Here is a 19935-nt window from a genome sequence, read left to right on the forward strand (position 1 = left end):
TTAGGTATTTATCTTCATCTCTTATCTATTGTAAGAGTTTATGAATGACTGCACGTACAGTTGTCAGATCGCGGACCCCAAACAATGTCGTTGCCTAGCAACTTGCTCGAAAATATTTCATTTTCCTGTGCGTGTAGAATTGACCCAGTGCATTGTGGGGCGGTTGAGTAGGAAAAGTATACAATCGATTCATACCCAAAATCTTCCCGGAAGTTAGTACTCATCCGGGAATTTCTTGCATACCCAAACTCGCATACCCAACCGTCACATACTCAAATTGAAGTCAAAATGAGTATGAGTAGGACGTTAGTATGGCTTTCCGAACACAGCCTAACTACTGGAGGGAAAATTTTAATTGAGCGGAAGTAGGTAGGCGGGCGTTGCCAGGCTCGGGTGAATCTTTTGTTACTAACTTCCTAGTAGGAGGTGGTCTGAAACTGCATACTACTTAAAGACACAGTGATATAGTGGATATTCTTTTTGCTTAACATTAGTCAACCAAGTGGCAGGCTATAGAGATGAATCAATCAGGTGAAGTTACACATTAACAGTAAATGAATCATGAATATCAAATCACTGTTGCTTACTTATTTACTTACTGTAAATGGACTCTACTTATATAGCACTCTTCCCTGTTTTTTCACAGACCGAAAGCGCTTTACAATGTTTTGTACACATTCACCCACACATTCCTACCCCAATGGCAGCGGCTACCACGCAGGGAGCGAGCTAACTACCGGCATCAATTTAGGGTTCAGTGTCTTGCCCAGGGGCATGTGGTGGGGGAGACAGGGGATCGAACCACCGACCTTGCACTCCAGTGAACGACAACCCTACGCGTTTCGCCACAGCCGCTGTATTTTTATCCACAAAACCAATTAGCCCTCTGATATATGTGTAGTTGGGTTTTATCTGGACGGGTTAGTAATAGATGTTTCCTGCAGGGCCGGCGGTAGCCAGGGGCCAGGGTGGAAGTCCAGACCCACTATCGGACGGACCTATTCATTCGCTGTCCAAGAAAATGTCAAATAAAATTTAGACAATTAATTAATACTAAAGAATATACCATTACCATGCATTGCTTCTAATTGTATTATTGGGTGGGCAGGACAGCCTGCCTCCAAGTTACCCACCCACTTATAGTGGTCACTTGTCAGCAGAGCCGGCCCGAGGCATAAGCAAAATGAGTGGTTGGGTCCCGAGTGCCAGGGGAGCCCCCCCAATTTTTTTTTTTTTATTTCGTTTTTTTTTTTAGTTTGTGTGTTTGATATCAACATCATATTATGTAAATGTACTTTATCATACAATGAAAGGAATACAATGTTTTGATAGATAGTTAATAGCTTAATAATTGAATCAGTTCATCTGGGAGGTAATCCGACGTTAACTGATCACGTCACGTTCAAGTCCATGGCATGCAGTGTGTATTGAGTTTATTTAAAATTATTTGAAAATGGGGCTGCCCTCAGTTGCCCATGCACTGTGTATAGTCTATAGCCTATTTCAGCCTCGTCTGTGGAAAAAAAGATAACTGGACAACAGAGTTCTGCTGCTTCGTTCCTCTCACTGCATTTAAATTAATTCATTATATTACAGAAAAATATGTCCCGTAAAAGAAAAAGAGCACCAAGCCCATCCCAGAGGACCCTCCATAATATTTTATTTCAAATTTATATTTCTATGGAAAATCCATGTGTCTTTCTTCAATAGCTTGTAATTCATCCGACCCAGTGTCTCCAAATTATTTGTTCACACAAAATTCCTCTGATTTAGCCTCTTAATTTTCCTCTCAAAGTGCACCAGATTCATAGCCTGGCATTCCCAGACCTGCCACTAGGCGCTGGCAAATTAAATTTGCTGCGCGTGTTGGTCTGGAGACGCTCCGTTGAAGCTTATCAAGACTACCAGAAATCTGGTATAACGTTTCAATTGGTTCTATCTAATATGGGCGCGCCAGAGCCCTTTATATGGTGCTCTGGGGAGGACGTAACCGGATGACGACAGTGACGTGCATGCGACGTCGAAGCTGTGATAGTAAACATCAAAGATGGCTGCGGATATGTTGTGTGAGTTTGAGACTGCTTTGGCCTCGACCCTTAACGAATTGGAAGACGGGACTCATAGCTTTCACTAGCAAGTAAGTGGAATGTTCTGTTTTGCCGACCGACAACGGCAAACGTTTAATTGAACAGTTTAACAGCTGTTCGCTAAACGAACGGGGCTTACGTCACTTGTGCATCGCTCTGATTGGTTGTAGTGCTATCCAACTGCGTGCAGTGGCATTTGAAATGCACGAGTAGGAGCCGCCCCTAGAGTTGGAAATTACTATTGATCGTCGCCAGACCCTCTATCGTTCAAGATATCAGGGTCAGGATTTCCAGGCTACCAGATTCATGCATTTCACTTTAAAAAGGTAAAAAAAAATCTCCCGGGGGGGCATACCCCCGGACCCTCCTAGCAGTAGTGACCTCGGCTGGCTACTATTTTCACCCAGCTGGACATCGGGGGCAATAGTGGAAAGACTATATATCTATATAATGTTGTATATTATATGTTATTCATAAACATTTGGGGGGAAAAACATGCAAGAGAATCAAATCTCCCACACAGCAACACTCAAATTTTATTTGTGTGCGTTCGCATCTTTGGTCTCTCTGCCCAGTGTGCCCTCCTAAAATTTCTACAGGCCCACCCTAATCTAACTGTCTAGAACCGGGCCTGGTTTCCTGTATGATACTTAATGTCTTATTGTCTTCAGTTTTACACAATTGAATTTGCTGTGACCTTTATCAGAAGTGGGAATTGAAAACATCAAGTTATATAAATGCATTATGCAATCACTTTATCTGACAAAATTACTTCTGATCTGTGTTGGGAAAGACCAGTCAATGTCAGCTCAGCTATAAATGAGTTAGATTGTATAGTATCAATAGTTTGTACATCCCAACATGGACACTAAAGGCCTTTGCACACCGGGCGCGACGCGAATAAACGCAACGTAAAAGCGAATGTTTTGAAATGTGAATTTTGTCGCGTCCCACTTTAGAAGCGACGTCCCAGAAAAATCGAACTCTGTTCGAAAAAATAAAAAACGCAAATTCGCGATGCGAAATGACGGCGCTGGTGTGGAAGCTTGTATTGACTCTGTATACGTTCGTTAATAAACGGATTAATCGCACGAATAAAACGCGCCCGGTGTACAAAGGCCTTAAAGCAAATAGAGATGAATTAGAAGGAAATAAGCAAGTCACACATGTGTTCATGGTTTTTGTTTTTATTCACAATTGCCACCTGTTGCTCAGTTCACCTTTCATTGAAGGCTGCCAAAAAATTAAGAAAAAAAAGAGAAAGAAAAAAAATCATTATCACGTGCACAAACAAAATAAGTCTTTTACACATCAGGACGAGTGCAATGCCATGGGAATAAAAGTGATTCTGTAATAAAACATATTTTGTAAAACAGATTAAACAACTATGCCACGATTGAGTCAGTGAAATATAAAGTGATAAAGCTGATTGAAAAAGTTGCTTGGGGAGTATATGAGCTCGGACGATGACTATTTTCAGCTTTTTGAAATTGACAAACAAAACAGCAAAACGATTTTGCAAGGTTCCTGTGTTTGGCTGCCTGCAATTTCTCCTCAGGAAAGATATTTTAAACAGAAGGCTGAAGATTGTTCTACTGTCAGTTTGTGTCGCAGAAAGAATAGAAGCGTTTTGACGGGCTCGGCAGAGAAATAAAAAGGAGTATTACGGCCGCACCCAGGTGGGGACAATGAGGAGAAGATTTATTTGCATTTCAAAAATAGTCAAAAAGTTATTAAGTTGAAATATAGACGTCCAGGTTTTATTTTCTAAAATGCACAATAAAAACTATCTTTGTCCCCTTTTATGTGGTCCTAATACTCCGTGGTAGAGAACTGGTTCATGTGATATTATAAACCAGATACTACCAAACTCCGCCAGTTCAAATATCTGTTCAGCACTTTGAGAAATGTAATTCAAAGTCTTTCTTTCGTTTGGTTTCTTGTATGCTACAAACCATGACATTGTTGACGATAATCTCACCATGGTTCAGAAAGTAGGCAAATGTTATTCCCCAAATTCCCTATGAGTATTATATCTTAAATATAAAAATCATCTTCAGTTGTAGACTTTTACAACTGCAAAAAATTGAAAAATCTCTATCTCATATCGGCCTGAATGATAAATTCATGTCACTGACTAAGATGCAATCTCATCAGCCTTATCATGAGACTCAACTGTGCAACTAAAATGACCTTAATCTTGCAACCTAGTGAGTGATAAAGGGAAAACCCAGTAAAGCTTTTTCTGCTAAGCTAACGCTGCTAATGCTCTATGGTCAAACCCTTCATTAACAATCCCCTGCAAACAGCCCAAGCTCTTCAATAAACCTTAACCTGGACCAGAACAAGCACACATCTGATCCAGTGTTACTCAAGATACAAAAAGGCACAACAAAAGGTCCTGAGGTACAGCAGCTGGCAAAACCATTTGGCAACACCGACAAAAGCTAGTTCCAAATAAAAAGCTCTCAACAGAATTCTCTCAATCCAAGTCATTGTGAATCTTGCCCATAGCAAATGTCTGTCTGAGTGTGTGACCTGATGGAAGGTTCTTGTGTCTTTGAAAAATCTGTTGCATGATACTGTAATAGCCAAGCAGAAATGTCAGTGCAGACAAGAATCCTGTGCACCTTCGCTTCACTGGAGGCCAACAGGAGAGAACTTCTAGAAAAAAGCTTTCGGTTCACACATTTGCTACCACATTGCCTCTGTGCTACCCCTGTCAATGCTACTATAGGAGGAGGAAGAGAAGTAGAAAAAGAAGAAATGAGTGGATATGGACTAATATGGAGACATTGTAACATTGTGAGTGTGAAAACCTTGTTGGCATAAAACCTGATGCGGATTAAGTGATATAGTTAAAGGGACAAGACCGGAGTTTTTTTCATGCCGATCCTCCTCCCATGTTGTAAAAAACACTAGAATAACGGGCTCTTTGCACCAGTTTTAAAGAGCTGGTCAGATCATGATGAAACACAGCGCGTGAACGTGAACCCACTCCTCCGGTGTGCTGCGTCAAACAGTTTCGGTAACTTTGTGAAACACAAAGCACAATGACTGACCCAGCTGGATGGAGGTAACAACGTAGGCATGATATGACCTTCTCTCCCAACACCATGAATATCTTCAACAAGAAAGTCACCATAATCCCTATATGAACATTAGGGCTGGGCTACAATATCGATACGGCAATATATCGTGATATTCATTTTCGTGATATCTATATCGTATTGTCTTCTCGAGTGCGGATATTTTAGAGAGAGAAAAATGCAGGTTTTTTGTATGTATTTAGACCACCCAGATGGTACACAGCAACTTGAATTTCAACTCTATTTTTTTACATTTTAAGTGAATAATGTGGAATACATTGTATCGGGATATATATCGTATTGTGAGCCATGTATCGTCGTGATGCGTATCGTATCATGAAGTCCTTGCCAACACACAGCCCTAATGAACATCACCTCTAGAAGACAAAAGTTTTTCAAGTTCAGCACTTGAGAACCAGGGGTAAATACTTTTGCATCCAGGTGAACCCCTAATCCCGAAGACATTTTTGCAAAGATTTACAATCTGACCTGTTACAAACTGTGATGTAACACCAGGATAAAAACACCAGCACCAACTTAAACTGCTGTCTCCGCTAGGACTTAGATTTTTGTCTCTCCCCCCCCCCGCCCCCCAAACTCCTATTTTAGACTACGTGCTATGAAGGGATTGCTATACTTCCAGAGCGAAAGGAAGGGAATTACTCCAGCAGCCAATAACTCTTTCCACATACCTATAGCATATGCGTTAAGACGTTAAGATGCTAGAGGTAAGATTCAACCTCGTATTTTTAAGTCTAGATCCCAAATATGTAAACTTTTCAAAGTGATAAGAGACAAGATAGTTTTACTTCAATCTAATCCGTCCCTAATCAGACACCAAAAGAAGCTTTGTGTCCTCTCTGTCAGAACACATTAAGTGCTGTTTTTTCCTCACCCTTTAAAATCCACCTGAACAAAAGAATCTTCCTCTGCCTGGATCAGTTCAAAATAGCAGCAAAAAGCAAGAGATTTAGAAATATATCTCCTCCACGGGCTATATAGGGATTTTTTTTTACATTATGAACAGATTAATGAAAAATTCTTTATATGCCTGTAACAGGTACAGACCCCATACACTTTTCACTCTCCCTTTTTGATTATGTGGCTGGAAACATTTTCCTCCCCAATTTAGACTGGTGAATTCCAGCGTAGAAGATTAAAAGTTCACAGAGAGAGTTCTTAAAAGCAGAGAAAAAAAGGATTGAAAACAAAATCAAAAAGGAAATTCAAGATAAAAAATAAATGCTTCATCCCTGAATTGAACAGAGATGTTTGGCACTATTGTACTGAGTCCAGGCATGTGGCATCAACTGTGGATGGATGGATGGATGGATGGATGGATGGATGGATGGAAGCAGACAGTCACATGTGGAGGGTTCAGACGATGTTGTTGGTCCCCCTGAGGCCCACCCCGCGGGCAAACTGCTCCAGCAGGCCGGTGATGGCCGTGGAGGGGCTGGGTGTGGAGGACTTGAGGCCCACCGTGGAGCTGTAAGCTCCCAGGAACAGCTCCCGCACCGCCTCCAGACGCGCCTGACGCTCAGAGGGGAACGCACACCTGCACAGGAGAGGAGGAGCGGAAGGAAAAGACAGGGAGACAAAGGTTAGGGGAGGAAATCCTACCTTATAAATCAAACATGGTTTTAGTTTCAGAGTTTTAGCTTCCAGTATTGATGTGGATGATGTTAAACAAAGACTAAAACACATTTAGTCGCCGGCTTCTAGTTAGTTTCTTATTTTTTCTATGGTTTATACGTACTATATTAGTTTTTATCAACATTTTGCCCCATTCATTTATATTGTATTGTTTGTTTTTATATTAAAAAATATTTCTATTATTTAATTATTAGTTGTATTACTTTTTAATAATACTCTCTTCTATTTTAGGGGAAGAATACCAAGATATTTACCAACGATGCTGTCTGTTGGACAAACTCTGTCGAACATACAGGACAGGTGCATCTCATATATAATAGAATATCATTCAAAAGTTAATTATTCCCTTGATTTGATTCAAAAAGTGACACTTTCATATCAAAGTGAAATATTTCAGGCTCTTTTTTTGGTCTAATTTAGTTGTTACCGGCACACAGGTCGTGAAAATCAAAAATCCAGCATCTCAAAATATTAGAATATTACATAATGCCAATAAAATAAAAATGTATAATACAGAAATGTTAACCTTCTGAAAAGTATGTTCATTCATCCACTCAATACTCGGTCTGGGTTCGTATTTTGAATTAATTATTGCATTAATGCACTGCTGAGGTGTAAAGGAAGCACAGAAAAACAAATAACTTTTACATGATATTCTAATTGTTTGAGACGCACCTGTAGATTTGTAATTTTTGCACTGCAGTATTTATATGCTGTATCGGCAGATATGTGTCAAACTGCACACATGGAAGTGCCATTAGTGTCACACAAAACGAAGATTGGTTATCTGTGCACTCATGATAAAGATGATGTCATTTACACATTTTGCTGTTTCTGTTGTCAGACAATTGAACCAGTATTAAAACTGTATGTCATCACAGCTCATAAGAGCTTCCATTCTATGATCAGGACATTATGTTGAACATGGTGTCTTGAGAATGGCTATAATGTCATACAGGGGAAGTCATTTCAGAGAATTGGAGGAAATAAAAGGTTGTATTTTTAACTCACAGCCCCTGACTGTGATTGGGCATGCTTACATCACCGTTTTAAAGAAGCTCAATTTTCCACCTACTCACTGAAATGCCAGCCTGATGTGTTTAGGTGTATTCACCCTAAAGGCCATTTTAGAAAAGAGAACATCTCTAACAGTGTGTGCAGAGGGCTGAAAAGGAAAGAAAAGCACGTGTATTTAAATGTACCCAGTGAGCCGAGTCTAACACACACACTATTCAGGAGAAAAATATACAAGTCAGTGTGTAGTAGTAAAACAGGGATGCTAAGCTCAGCTACGTAGCCATCTTTATGAGCTGAAAACCTCTATTCAAAAGCTTTTAAAACAAAAACAAAAATATATAATAATATATAATATAAACTCCAAACTATATTGGAAATGAAGCTGAAGAACAGACTGCCAGTGGACATCCAGGGTTAAGGTGGGCTCCGTCAGGCTATACTGAACCCCTGGGAGCTTAAAGCGAACATGCTCACAATGACATTCAACCTGCTGATGTATAGCAAGCAGGGCTATCAAAGTCTATATAACTCTAAAACAGTTGACAAAGTGGTTACAGTGTACAGCTCTTCATCCAGTGACAGAACTTGCTCATTTGATCCTAAGTATGACACCTCCAGACGTAGCATAGGTGGTAAAAAGCTTAACCCCTGCAACATACAAGAAATTATGATAATATATGCCTCTGTGGTCAAATCTGTGGTAAAATCTGTCCACGAGTCAGTAGTATGCTAATAGCCACCTTAACACACGTTGCTAATCAGCCCTCAGTTTAGCTGCTCTGATCTTTCAGCTCTCTTGGCTGTTGTTCGGCGTGATTGTGGCTTGTACTCCGGCTTGACAAACACCATAAGCTTGCAGAAGTGTTCACCTTACATCAAAACTTAATGAATGCATATATCCACTCACCATTATTGCTATTAGCAGGATCATCTCCACTCTGCTATCTTCACAACGGCGTGTGCTAACGGGTCTAGCAAATTATGTGATGCAGACTGCCTGTTGTCTGTCTCCACTGTTTTACAGTTGTAAACAATAGTTAGGCGCGAGTAGTGAAACATAAGTCGAATAGTAAGGTCAACAACAACGAGTTCTCTGGTACTCGAGTTGTCCATCCCAAGTTGAGACTGGATAGGAAATGGGGGTGTTGTTGAACAGTGTTACTCACATTCTACCATTGGGCCCTTCATCCTGGAAGCTGAAGGGCAGAGGAGAGTCTAGAGCAGCAGCCACAGCAGAGGAGGAGGAGGATGCTGAGGCCAGAGGGTGAGAGAAGTGATTGGGGTCGTGGATGCTGCCACAGCCCGACACTATCTGCCAACTGCCATACTCTGTAGACAGGGAGGAACCAGAGCGAGCGTAGTCTGCTGCTAATCTGAGAGACACAGAGAGAGAGATGAAATACAGTCCTGTCTACCAAGAATACAGCTACTCACTGCACATTCAAAGGCATTAACATATCGCCGGCGCTGAGGCATAACAATGGTTTGTAGTATGGTCTTAGCTATGACCCACTTGCCCCACTATACTGGTTGGTGGAAAAATAAATGTTAAAATCATTTGACAGCAGGGACGGAAAAAGAGACATTAGAACATCAGAAGAAATGTTCCTTATATTTGCATCTAGTTCTTTATTTGCTGACGTCACCAAAAATAATTTTTATTGTCTAGGTTTATCTCTCAGCGGTAACAAAGATAAAAAGCTGTACACGTACATGCAGTCCTGTGTGGATGTGTTTGGCCACTACATACTCAATAGTTTATCATTCCTAAAGTATGTTGAAATAGTGTGTACATGTCATCTATTCCAGGTAGTTGCTGGGATAATATATACTAGAGGTGGGCATAGATACATTTTTTTAATCTAGATTAATCTAGATTAAAATGGCTCATTTGAATTCATTCATAATATGTGTGTGCTCCCTAAATAATGACTCAAAGTAAGTCTTTGAGAACGTGTTTCTCAAGCCAGGTGGCGCATCAGACCAGGGGCTCATCTCCTGTGCAGGTGCACACCTAATGCATCAAGTTAACGCGCGTGCAGAAAGAGGATGTCACGGAACTCATGTCCGTTAGCTTTTCAATATAAGACTGTCAAAATAAAAGTCCCGCAAAACAATCGTTATTTTGGGGATTAACTTCTCCGCGTGAGAAATTTGAGTTGTAGGCTAGCGTGTGAGAGTGTGAGCTGGTTGATATGAGTGTGTCTCACGGCCAAAAGGGTGAGACTTGGCAGCTCTGTCAGTTGTCAAACAAAGCGGACGGACGTGGTCTCTATAGCAACGAGATCAGCTGAGCTATCACTGATAAAAAAAAATATTGTTTCCATAATGATTTCCATAGCCTTAAGCCATAGGCTAGCCTACATGTTGTGTAATTCAGTGATTTTCAACCTTTAATGAGTCGAGGCTATGCATTGGCTTTGGCGATTTCCCTTGCCTCTTTTTTTTCTCTCCACACAAAGCTCTCCCATTGCACACACGCATGCCCCGGCCGCTTCCGAGAGCACAGACTGTTAGAACTCCTACAGTAAACCAATTCCGCATTGCACAAGGTGCAAACAACCTTGGTCTTGTCGAGGTTTCCATTGGGAAGCTTCTTAAAAATACATTTTCCCTGAAGCAAACCCGGCGGCTTCCTAGCTGCATCCATGTCAGCACGTTACGTTTGATGTGGTACACAGCTGCGAAGTCGGACTCGTTCTGACTCGTGCACTACAGTGCAATTCGGCCAGGTATACATCCGCGCTAAAATAAGAGGAATAAGAGATTAACGGCGATATTTTTTTTATCGCCGATAAGAGTCTGGCGTTAACGCAGCACGTTAACGCCGTTATCGGCCCACCACTAATATATACACATATATTGTGGGCAATGCATGGCAAAATAACGCTTGAATATTCAGTGTCAGAGACAATCTCATTGCCTATGCATGAGCTGTGATGTAAGGCCACAGGCTGTTTTGGTGTGCCTGTGATGAAGCAGCTCCATAGCCATAGGTCAGGGCCCTTAGCCTCTGGTGATAAACCAACATTTACATTAATAAGGTTAGGTGTGTGACCGGCTCATGGCATTTTATTAACTGACTCACCTTCTCCCGGGCACAGCCAATGGGCTACTGCCGGTGCGTGTGATGCTGTGCTCTGATTGGTTGGAGGAGGAGGAGCTAGAAGACCTGCCCTCGTGGAGCGGATGGGAGACGTGCTCTTCTAGAGGGTTCTGTTTATTCCACACAACCATCTGAGGGGAGGAGGCCGGACCTTTTCTCCTGAGGACACAAAACAACATAGAAACAATAGCAAGATAAGAGACAAATTGATTTGTACAAGTTTATTTGGAATGGTTTTAAGCATCTTCATTTCTGAAGGTTGACTGTAGTTTAAAGAAGCCGTAAGCGGAATGGTTCTTTTAGCTAACTTCCTGTCAGTTACTGCAGTTAGCAGTCCCCTCGCTCGTCCCTACCTCACCACATTAATGCACTGCGGTCTTCGAGCAGCAAGTTATCTAACATCATCTCAGATCCATAAATGTGATAAAACATGATAAAAACCATCAAAACAGACATTGGGAAGGATTTTTACCTGCTCCGCCATTGTAGGCGCATAAACATTCACCCATGTGTCGCTCTGGCGTGCACCGGCAGTGAGACCATGAGTGAGACGGGTGCGGACGGGTGTCGGTTTGTAGCGTTCTCTCTTGTGATTGGATAAAATTTCGGGATACTACATAAAGTTTAATTGCTTATTACAAGTAGAGCAGCTGACTAAGAGATTGGCTTTATGAAACGCGCACATCGTGTAAGTGATTACTGTATGAATAAAGAGAAATGTAACACTTATATTAATATAAATAAACCGCTTACTTCACCTTTAAAGCAACTCCGAGTAGCACTTAAATATCTTTTAAACAGCCAACATGTTTCCTCTCATAATCATAAATTACCTTTAACAGCAAACGAGACCATCAGCGCAAAGAAAGACATTTTTATATAGTTTTTATTACTGCATTTGGTCTGGTCGCACACCCAGTCCGATTTTCGGTTCACGCGTGCATGCTCTATGGTCACATATCCGTATTGGTCGCAGATTTCAGTGTGGCACAGCAACGTGATTTGAGAAGCCTATCCCTCCAGGTGAGGGAAGGGGAGCGGGAGCCTTGTTTGAGACAGTTATTTGTCGTCATAATGACTGGTAACGGGGCTGAACCATCAAAGAAAAAAAATTAAATGCAATGAAGAAAAGCTAAAAGGGAGAGATAGGCGCGCGGGAGGGCGTTGCCAAGCAACGTATACACAATTTCACGACTGCAGTGTTTACTCCTAAATGAATGAGCGGTAGCCTACTAAAACAAAGTTTACTTTGCCTCACCAGCATCATCAGATGACCATTATTCATCTGAAATAGTCATTATTTACAACACATTACCTCATCGCGATCCATAACTGCCGTCTCTCGTTCATTCGCTTTCTGTGAGGACACGTCATCTTTCAGCTCCGTGAGAGGTGACACTGCATCAACTCATTGCAATCAGGTGTGTGTAGCACTGACTGGTATTAGTTGATGCTGTGTCACTAACCACTCACACGGACATGCACTATATTGCTTCCTGATCATTTGAATCTCGCACGCCCGGCACAAGCTAGAAAACAGCTTCACGACAGCTGGCGTCGTAAAAATACTAACGCTTTTGTCCAAAGGGGCCGCCAACGTGCCATGTTACTCGTAGTGGCTTTAAATATGTGGCAGAATTCACCGTTTCATTACATTGATCCAAACTTGTAACATTCTGGGGCTAAGGTGCTGTTAAGATGGACATTAGCTTTGCAAAAAAAGAGAAGAGAGACACACAATAACGATTCATCAGGGAGTAAAAGTCCACATTCTTATGGATATTATAACATTATGTGGATGGTATATTTCAGGCAGTTCAATACTGTGGGTAGTTTAATGAACTTTGTTATTTGATCCCTGTGAAAAATTGTACTTGATGACTCCTTCACAATCTTGTTTTACCTTTCTTTGTTTCTGATATTGCCATAAGGTCATCGCCATCTCAAAGTCCCAACACATTGTATCTTTATTGGTTCCTTTGGGTAAAGAGTGCAAAGTTGAAGCTCACTAAAAACAATTTCACACATGAACTCTGGGAAATATCCAGAGAATCTGACCCCGAGAATGTCCTGATCTACGTATTCACACATGCATCACACAGCAGGAGATTGTCTGTGTGGGGACGCGTTCACACATGTTAGAAATACTCTGCTTGGACTGATACTTTAAAGAGAAAAGGAGGGGCGCCCTTAGCTCAGTTGGTAGGGCGTCCCCCCCATGGTTCGATTCCAGCCCGCGGTCATTCTCTGCATGTCACTCCCCTCTCTGCCCCATTTCAACTCTGTCTCTACACTATCAATAAAGTATAAAAATGCCAAAAAATATCTTAAAATTAAAAATTAAATCAAAATAAAAAGGAGAAAAGGAACCCTGGAACTGACCAGCTGGCAGCCAGGGGTTGGTTGGAGAACAGGTCCACAGCATCATTGGTGAGGCTGGAGGCTCCACCCCCCTCCTCAGTGATGAGGGAGAACTCACTGCTCAGACTGGTCACACTGCCACGATCCTTTGACTCTGAAACAAACACCCAGCACGCCACAGCTTTAATAGAATAAAAGTAATAATACATTTGTTTTATATAGCGCTTTTCAAGGTACTCAAAGACACTTAACAATAAAACTGAACACAAGCTAGTGTAGAAATAAAGCCAACACACAATAAACAAAAGCAATGACAAGTATATTAAAAGTTAAACATTAAAATCAGCATATTAGCAGGCGTAATCATGCAAATATATAAAATGAATATGTAAAAGTGTAATATTATCATTTGACTGCAGGCTATTCTGAAGAAGTGTGATTTGATATGGGGATGTATATGGCACACATTTAGTTATATACTAACAGGACAAGCGACCCTGAGGTGAAAACACAACATTGGCTTAATCAATTGGGAAATGACATTTGGAGGAGAGAGTCGGTGAATCTCTCAGATATGTGTGAAACCAAGTTCCATCAAAGCAGCACGCTGATAGAAATGTGAAGGACTCTAGTGGAAGTTAAAAGCCTGCAGACATAAAGCTTTGTGACGCAAGATGTTTTGGGTTCAAGCCCGGCAACTTTGTAAAGAGATGAAAGCCGACTGATTGCCCAGCACTCAGAACCGTTGCTATTCCTCATTGCATCAGACCAGAGGTAAAAAGGCAAGGGCTACTGCTACAAGTACATCACCAAAAATACACTTCTAAAGATCAACTAACAAGTTAGGCTGAGATATAAAAGTATGACTCATGCAAGACTTTTCTGACGCAAGTTTATTACTTTCGTACCAACATAAAAATAGTGATCCAAAGTAAAACTTTTGAAATAGTTTAGAGTCACAGTCACTATTTAAGTCCTACCGCTGGCCACCCAGATCTTTCAAATAATAAAGGTTCAGCATTTAGTATATATATCCCTGCATTTGTTCAAATGTTTTGCAACTTGTTAGCGCATTTTTAGCTTTAGCAAACAACAAGAAAGCACAGGTGCAATGTAGCTTTTGACAGTATAATAGTTTCATCACTTACTTAACTGGCAGAGGTCTTCTACAGTGAATTCACTGTCTTTTAAGTGGGAGTTCTTCCTTCTGAAACTAAAGAAATAGGATTAAATAACATGGCAGATCAAGAATACTGCGCACACACACACACACATTTAATTCCGAAAGAAGTTGGTCATTCAACCAGTTAGTGATAGATAGATAGATAGATAGATAGATAGATAGATAGATAGATAGATAGATAGATAGATAGATAGATAGATAGATAGATAGATAGATAGATAGATAGATAGATAGATAGATAGATAGATAGATAGATAGATAGATAGATAGATAGATCTCACCTCTGTTTCTTAGCAGAGAACTTCTCTGAGACAATGTGCTTCAAAAAATTGAAGCAAAAAAAGAAAATCTGCGGGAGATTAAAAAAAAACAGTTTGGATCAGAGGTGAAACATCAAACTTAAATCACTGCAATTCTAGTTGAAGACAACTGCTCAGCTACTTTTGCAGTTTGCAAATGTATTTCAATCACAAGAACTGTCCAAAATAATCTAAAATATCAATTGTTAGATGCATGTAGAACTGTGTTTGCTCCAGTCTTCCTTTGGCAAATAGAAACTATAGCATTGAAATCATCAATTTGAACATGAACTTACCTCCTCCCCTTTGGAGAGTCGATCTGGCAGCATGTGACTAGAAATACATATAGAAAAACATACTGTAATACATGTCGGTTTCCACTTATTAATGTCAACAAACAATTCCAACAAACTTCCATTGTGTCTATGTTACAAAGTCTATGAACATCAATAAATGCCTTAAACCAGAATTAGTGGACATGAGTGGAAATTGGTGATAATATTTATGCTAGATGAAATGAGGGAAAGTATGGTCAAAGTTTGAGAAGATTCAATGATAATCAAGACACTCTACAACTTCTAAATACAGGTGACAGATTTCCCTATGAAGTAGTGTCTGAGCCATAGCATTAAGGATGTTTCCTTCACCTACATTGTATTGGGGCAGCAGGAAGCTTCAGAAAAGGGATATCATAACACCTCCACATGTCAAAACAAATCTATAGTTAAGTTTAAGTTGCTTTATTTGTCAATTAGTGTAAAGCAAGTCTACATTAAAATTTGTCTTTTGGCATATCCCCTCTCAAGACACCACAGTCCAGAGGGGGTCCTCGCACAGGTCGTGGCCAGATATCACTATATTTTACCCTTTACATATTAATAATACTATGCAGAAATATGATTGCGCCATATATGGGCAACATCTCTCTCTCTGCTTCTATCCAACTACTTCTTTACTATCTCTCCCACTCTCTCTCTCTCTCACACTCACTCACTTTCTGCTCTGCCGACATTATCTACATTGGGCACTCAGTGAAGGAGATTTTGACCTGTCTCTGTTGAGAGCTTCAATTGGAGAGAACGTGCTGGAAATTATTTGCTCTAATTGCCCCCTGGGGACAAATAAAGTTTTATTGAATCTTGAATTATAAAAGAAAAAAGAAGCTCAAGAAAGAGTGAGTGAGTGAGTGAGTGAGTGAGTGAGTGAGTGAGTGAGTGAGTGAGTGAGTGAGTGAGTGAGTGAGTGAGTGAGTGAGTGAGTGAGTGAGGAAAAAGAAAATGTGGAGAACATGTTCAAAAGCAAAGCCATAGAGGAGCTCTTTGCCTGCTGTTGCCCTGTCCTCCCACTCCCTCTGATCCCAGTGCTTCATTATTCAGTCGCTTTTCAATTATGCGCCACAGACCAACACTATGCGTCTCTCAACATGTCCCAGATGGCACGTTTGCAAATGCACCTCTGAAGTATTTATACCGGCTAATGTGCTGTGAGATGAGGGCCATTATGAAGTCTTTAAAATGATGATAAATAGTGACATAAATGATGGTCCTTCTTACCCGAAGAGAAACCAGTCGTAAGCAACGGTCAGATAGAGGATCTCTGCCGGGGCCAGGCTGGCGTGCACCGCGCCGTCCTGTTGAAAAATACATGGCAAGAGCCTGTCAAACATAGCGCATGTTCAATAAAACACAGGCTGGATATCTTATTCTGTTTGAAAAGCCCTTCCATAAATACAGTATATGTGTGGTGTGTGGTTTCATGACAGAACACAAGTATGGACCATATATTGAGAAAAAACATTACATATTTATAACGTGTGGGGTTTTCTCATTCTTAATAAAAGGCAGTGAAGACAGAGGAGACTTATTAAACATGTATGTTTGAAATGGTATCTTAGTTAATGTGGAGGAATATGAATGGAAGGGGTTGCTGGGGCCGAGGCAGATGGATTCAGCGTGGGATTAGCCAAGTCACTAATGAATGTTGGAGCTGTTAGAGAGAGCCAGAGAGGGGGGAGAAATAAAGTACTTACTGCCCACATAGAGAGCCTGAGGAGGGACACAAAGAGAGGGGTTCGGTCCCAGCCTGATATGCAGTGCACCAGGAGGCCACTCTCATCTGAAACAACACCGAACACACACACACACACACACACACACACACACACACACACACACACACACACACACACACACACACACAGTAAGATTGTGAATTTCGTTTTATTTATTTTATTTTATTTAATAATAAAAACATACATAATCAGTGTTTCAATGGTGAACATAGTCTATAATAGCAACATGGTTTACCCAATGGTGTGGTTAATCTTGTTTTGAAAACAGTCAGATCAATTATACTGAACTATCCCTTTAAATAAACAATAATGTTTTTTTGTTTTTTTCTTAGTAACTGATTCTACACCTTTTGTACAAATCATGGAAAATCACTTTGTTTCAAAAGAGTTCATTATGGCAATTCAGATTTTCTCTATCGCTATTTAAACTGAAAACCTAGTTTTTGAAGGTGGAGTCAGCGATTCTGGACACTGCTCAAAATCAGTGAATATCTCCTCACGATCCACTTCCTGTCCGTACTGTGCTTGTGATGAAAAACAAAAACAGTTTTAATACACAGCCTAGGCTCTGTAAACGGGCATGTTGCTGGCTACTGTGGCCCCCTTTATTTACATGCCCATGCCCATTTACAGAGCCTAGGCTTTGTATTAACATTAGATTTCACCACACACAGAGTACGAACAGTCCCCGGATCATCAGAAGATATTCACTGAACCTTAAACTCAGGAAGCCTTTTAGGGTCTCACTTAAATATCTGCACAGTAAACAAACTGAAATAAATTCCATCATTGCTGCAACATTGTATTGTCTAAAAGTAAAGAATAAGCCAATCAATCATGAGTAGCAGTTCACTCCCATGTTGAAATGTGAATCCGAGCCTCAGTAATAATCCTAAATGAACACCTACCATCACTGTTGATGATGTGGAGCAGCAGCTTCAGGTAGTTCTGGGTCTGCTCCACCAGGTCCCAGGACTGTACAACACACACACACACGCATGCACGCACACACACACACACGCACACGCACACGCACACACACACGCACACGCACACGCACACGCACACACACACACACACAGTTTTAAAACGACAATTACATTTCCCCATTAAATTTGAAAACATCATCTCTTTGTTTAACATTATTCAACATTGAAACCCATCTCTCTATTGTTTCTTCTTCAGGCAGCACACTGATTTATACATATTTGACACAAACATTCAGCCTTACATGTAACATATTTTTCGATTATAAAAAGAACGTTATGTGGGTTATAACCAAATTTGTCTGCACGGCAGGAGCCACTGGGCATTAAACCACACTTTGACTAGTACTGTATATGTGCAGTGCAAGTGTTTATGTATCATGACCAAAAGCATTTTGCAGGTTGAACAACAGATGGCACTGACATACCACAAATATTATAGAGAAAAACAGAGTCCCAGCTGGTAGAGTGTGTATAGTGCTGCTTGAAAGTATGTGAACCCCTTTATGAATTTTATTTATTTCAACCATTATTAATTGAGCTGCATTGGTTAAATTGAGCAGGTAAACACAATCAGGTGGGCCAAATTGAGTGATGAAATGGACCAATGTAATGAGAGATCTTGGGAGCACTAGATAAAGAAATTGGGTGGCACTAGATCAAACGGAGATAAAACCAGGTCAGTTTAGGCTCACCAAAGTGACCCATACAGGTCAGACTTGCCATAAGGGAAAGACAATCTCAGAGAATCTAAGGAATACTGTAGAGTTGTGATGTTGCACATTTGCCTGGGGACAGCTATCATATAATTTAAAAAGTTTCAGCTCCATCCGTCCACCGTGAGGCAAATCATCTACAAATGGAGAGCTCTAACGGCCTCCACACACATCCTACCTCTACTACGCGTCTGCGTCTGACTTTTTTTCACTGACCGTGTAATCAACCTAGCGCGGCCACACATCCAACCTCAGACGCACTGCTGATGCCCGTCAGAGGCACGTCTGCAGCGACGCTCCCCTTTACCTCAGGAGGCTCGCCTATTTTTTTCTGAGAGCCGCGCGTCTCTCTCGGGTCTCTCTGCTTTAACTGATAGAGAAATACTCTGCTGAGAGTCATATTGATATCATACCGGCAGCTTTTGCTGTAGTTTCACCATTTCCTGGTGTGTCCCTTTCAAAATAAAACTTCCAACAAGCGAAAATGTGGCAAAAAAAAGGCAATGGGGCACACGGATTACTGTCGAGACTCAATATTAGACTCAATATAAATCATATGCATCATAAATGACATGAAAGAACTTCATTTTTAATGGGAATTATCTATGAAAACTCTATGTAGAAAGACAGGGCTTTTAAAAGCAGCACTGCAGAAGCAGCAGCAGTTGAGACGTTGTATGTGTGTCCAAAAAAGCTCGAGAGAGGCAGCAGAACGGTAAGGCGACGCGCTCCAGAGGTAGACGCAGGATGTGTGTGGAGGCCGTAAGAGTGACTAAACATCTGCAAATATTCAGTCACTCTTAAAGCTCTCCATTTGTAGATGATTTGCCTCACGGTGGACCGATGGAGCTCAAACTTTTTTTAAATTATTGAAAGCTGTCCCCAGACAAATGTGCAACATCACAACTCTCTTCCTGAGATCCTCTGAGATTTTCTTTCCCTTTTGGCATGTCTTATTGTATGGGTTCACTTTGGTGAGCCTAAACTGACCTGGTTTTATCTCCGTTTTATCTAATGCCGCCCAATGTCTTACCTAAAGATCTCTCATTACATTGGTCCATTTCATCACTCAATTTGGCCCACCTGATTGTGTTTACCTGCTCAATTTAACCAATGCAGCTCAGGGTTCACAAACTTTTGCACATACAAAAGTTGGCAAATCATTTGTTTTGTCTGATTTGACAATTGATTTCCGGAAAATACATTTTTTGAAGTGATAAATACTGGTATTGATAAAAATGAATTAATAATGGTTAAAATAAATAAAATTCCAAAAGGCTCAAGGGGTTCATATACTTTCAAGCAGCACTGTATATACATATATACATGTTTGGCAAAGGACTACATAATGAAGATGAAGAGGA

At 40.8% G+C, this 19935-nt stretch overlaps 1 protein-coding gene across 1 annotated transcript in view; it reads right to left on the minus strand.

Annotated features, from left to right (window-relative positions):
• Positions 1 to 3273: 3273 nt before the first annotated feature.
• The window catches only part of mtmr14 (myotubularin related protein 14), a 42649-nt gene continuing 25987 nt past the window's right edge, over positions 3274 to 19935 (minus strand). Inside the window, exons 10-19 of the mRNA XM_080026517.1 lie at positions 17778 to 17844; positions 16828 to 16913; positions 16352 to 16428; positions 15095 to 15131; positions 14781 to 14848; positions 14465 to 14529; positions 13338 to 13470; positions 10938 to 11114; positions 9016 to 9222; positions 3274 to 6734 (exon numbers count right to left, since the gene is read on the minus strand). Of these exons, the coding sequence (XP_079882643.1) occupies positions 6554 to 6734; positions 9016 to 9222; positions 10938 to 11114; positions 13338 to 13470; positions 14465 to 14529; positions 14781 to 14848; positions 15095 to 15131; positions 16352 to 16428; positions 16828 to 16913; positions 17778 to 17844 (1098 nt within the window). The 3' untranslated portion in view covers positions 3274 to 6553. The remainder of the gene's footprint in view (positions 6735 to 9015; positions 9223 to 10937; positions 11115 to 13337; positions 13471 to 14464; positions 14530 to 14780; positions 14849 to 15094; positions 15132 to 16351; positions 16429 to 16827; positions 16914 to 17777; positions 17845 to 19935) is intronic.

The sequence above is a fragment of the Ammodytes marinus genome (assembly GCF_949987685.1).
Source record: "Ammodytes marinus genome assembly, chromosome: 4".
Lineage (NCBI taxonomy): Eukaryota > Metazoa > Chordata > Actinopteri > Uranoscopiformes > Ammodytidae > Ammodytes > Ammodytes marinus.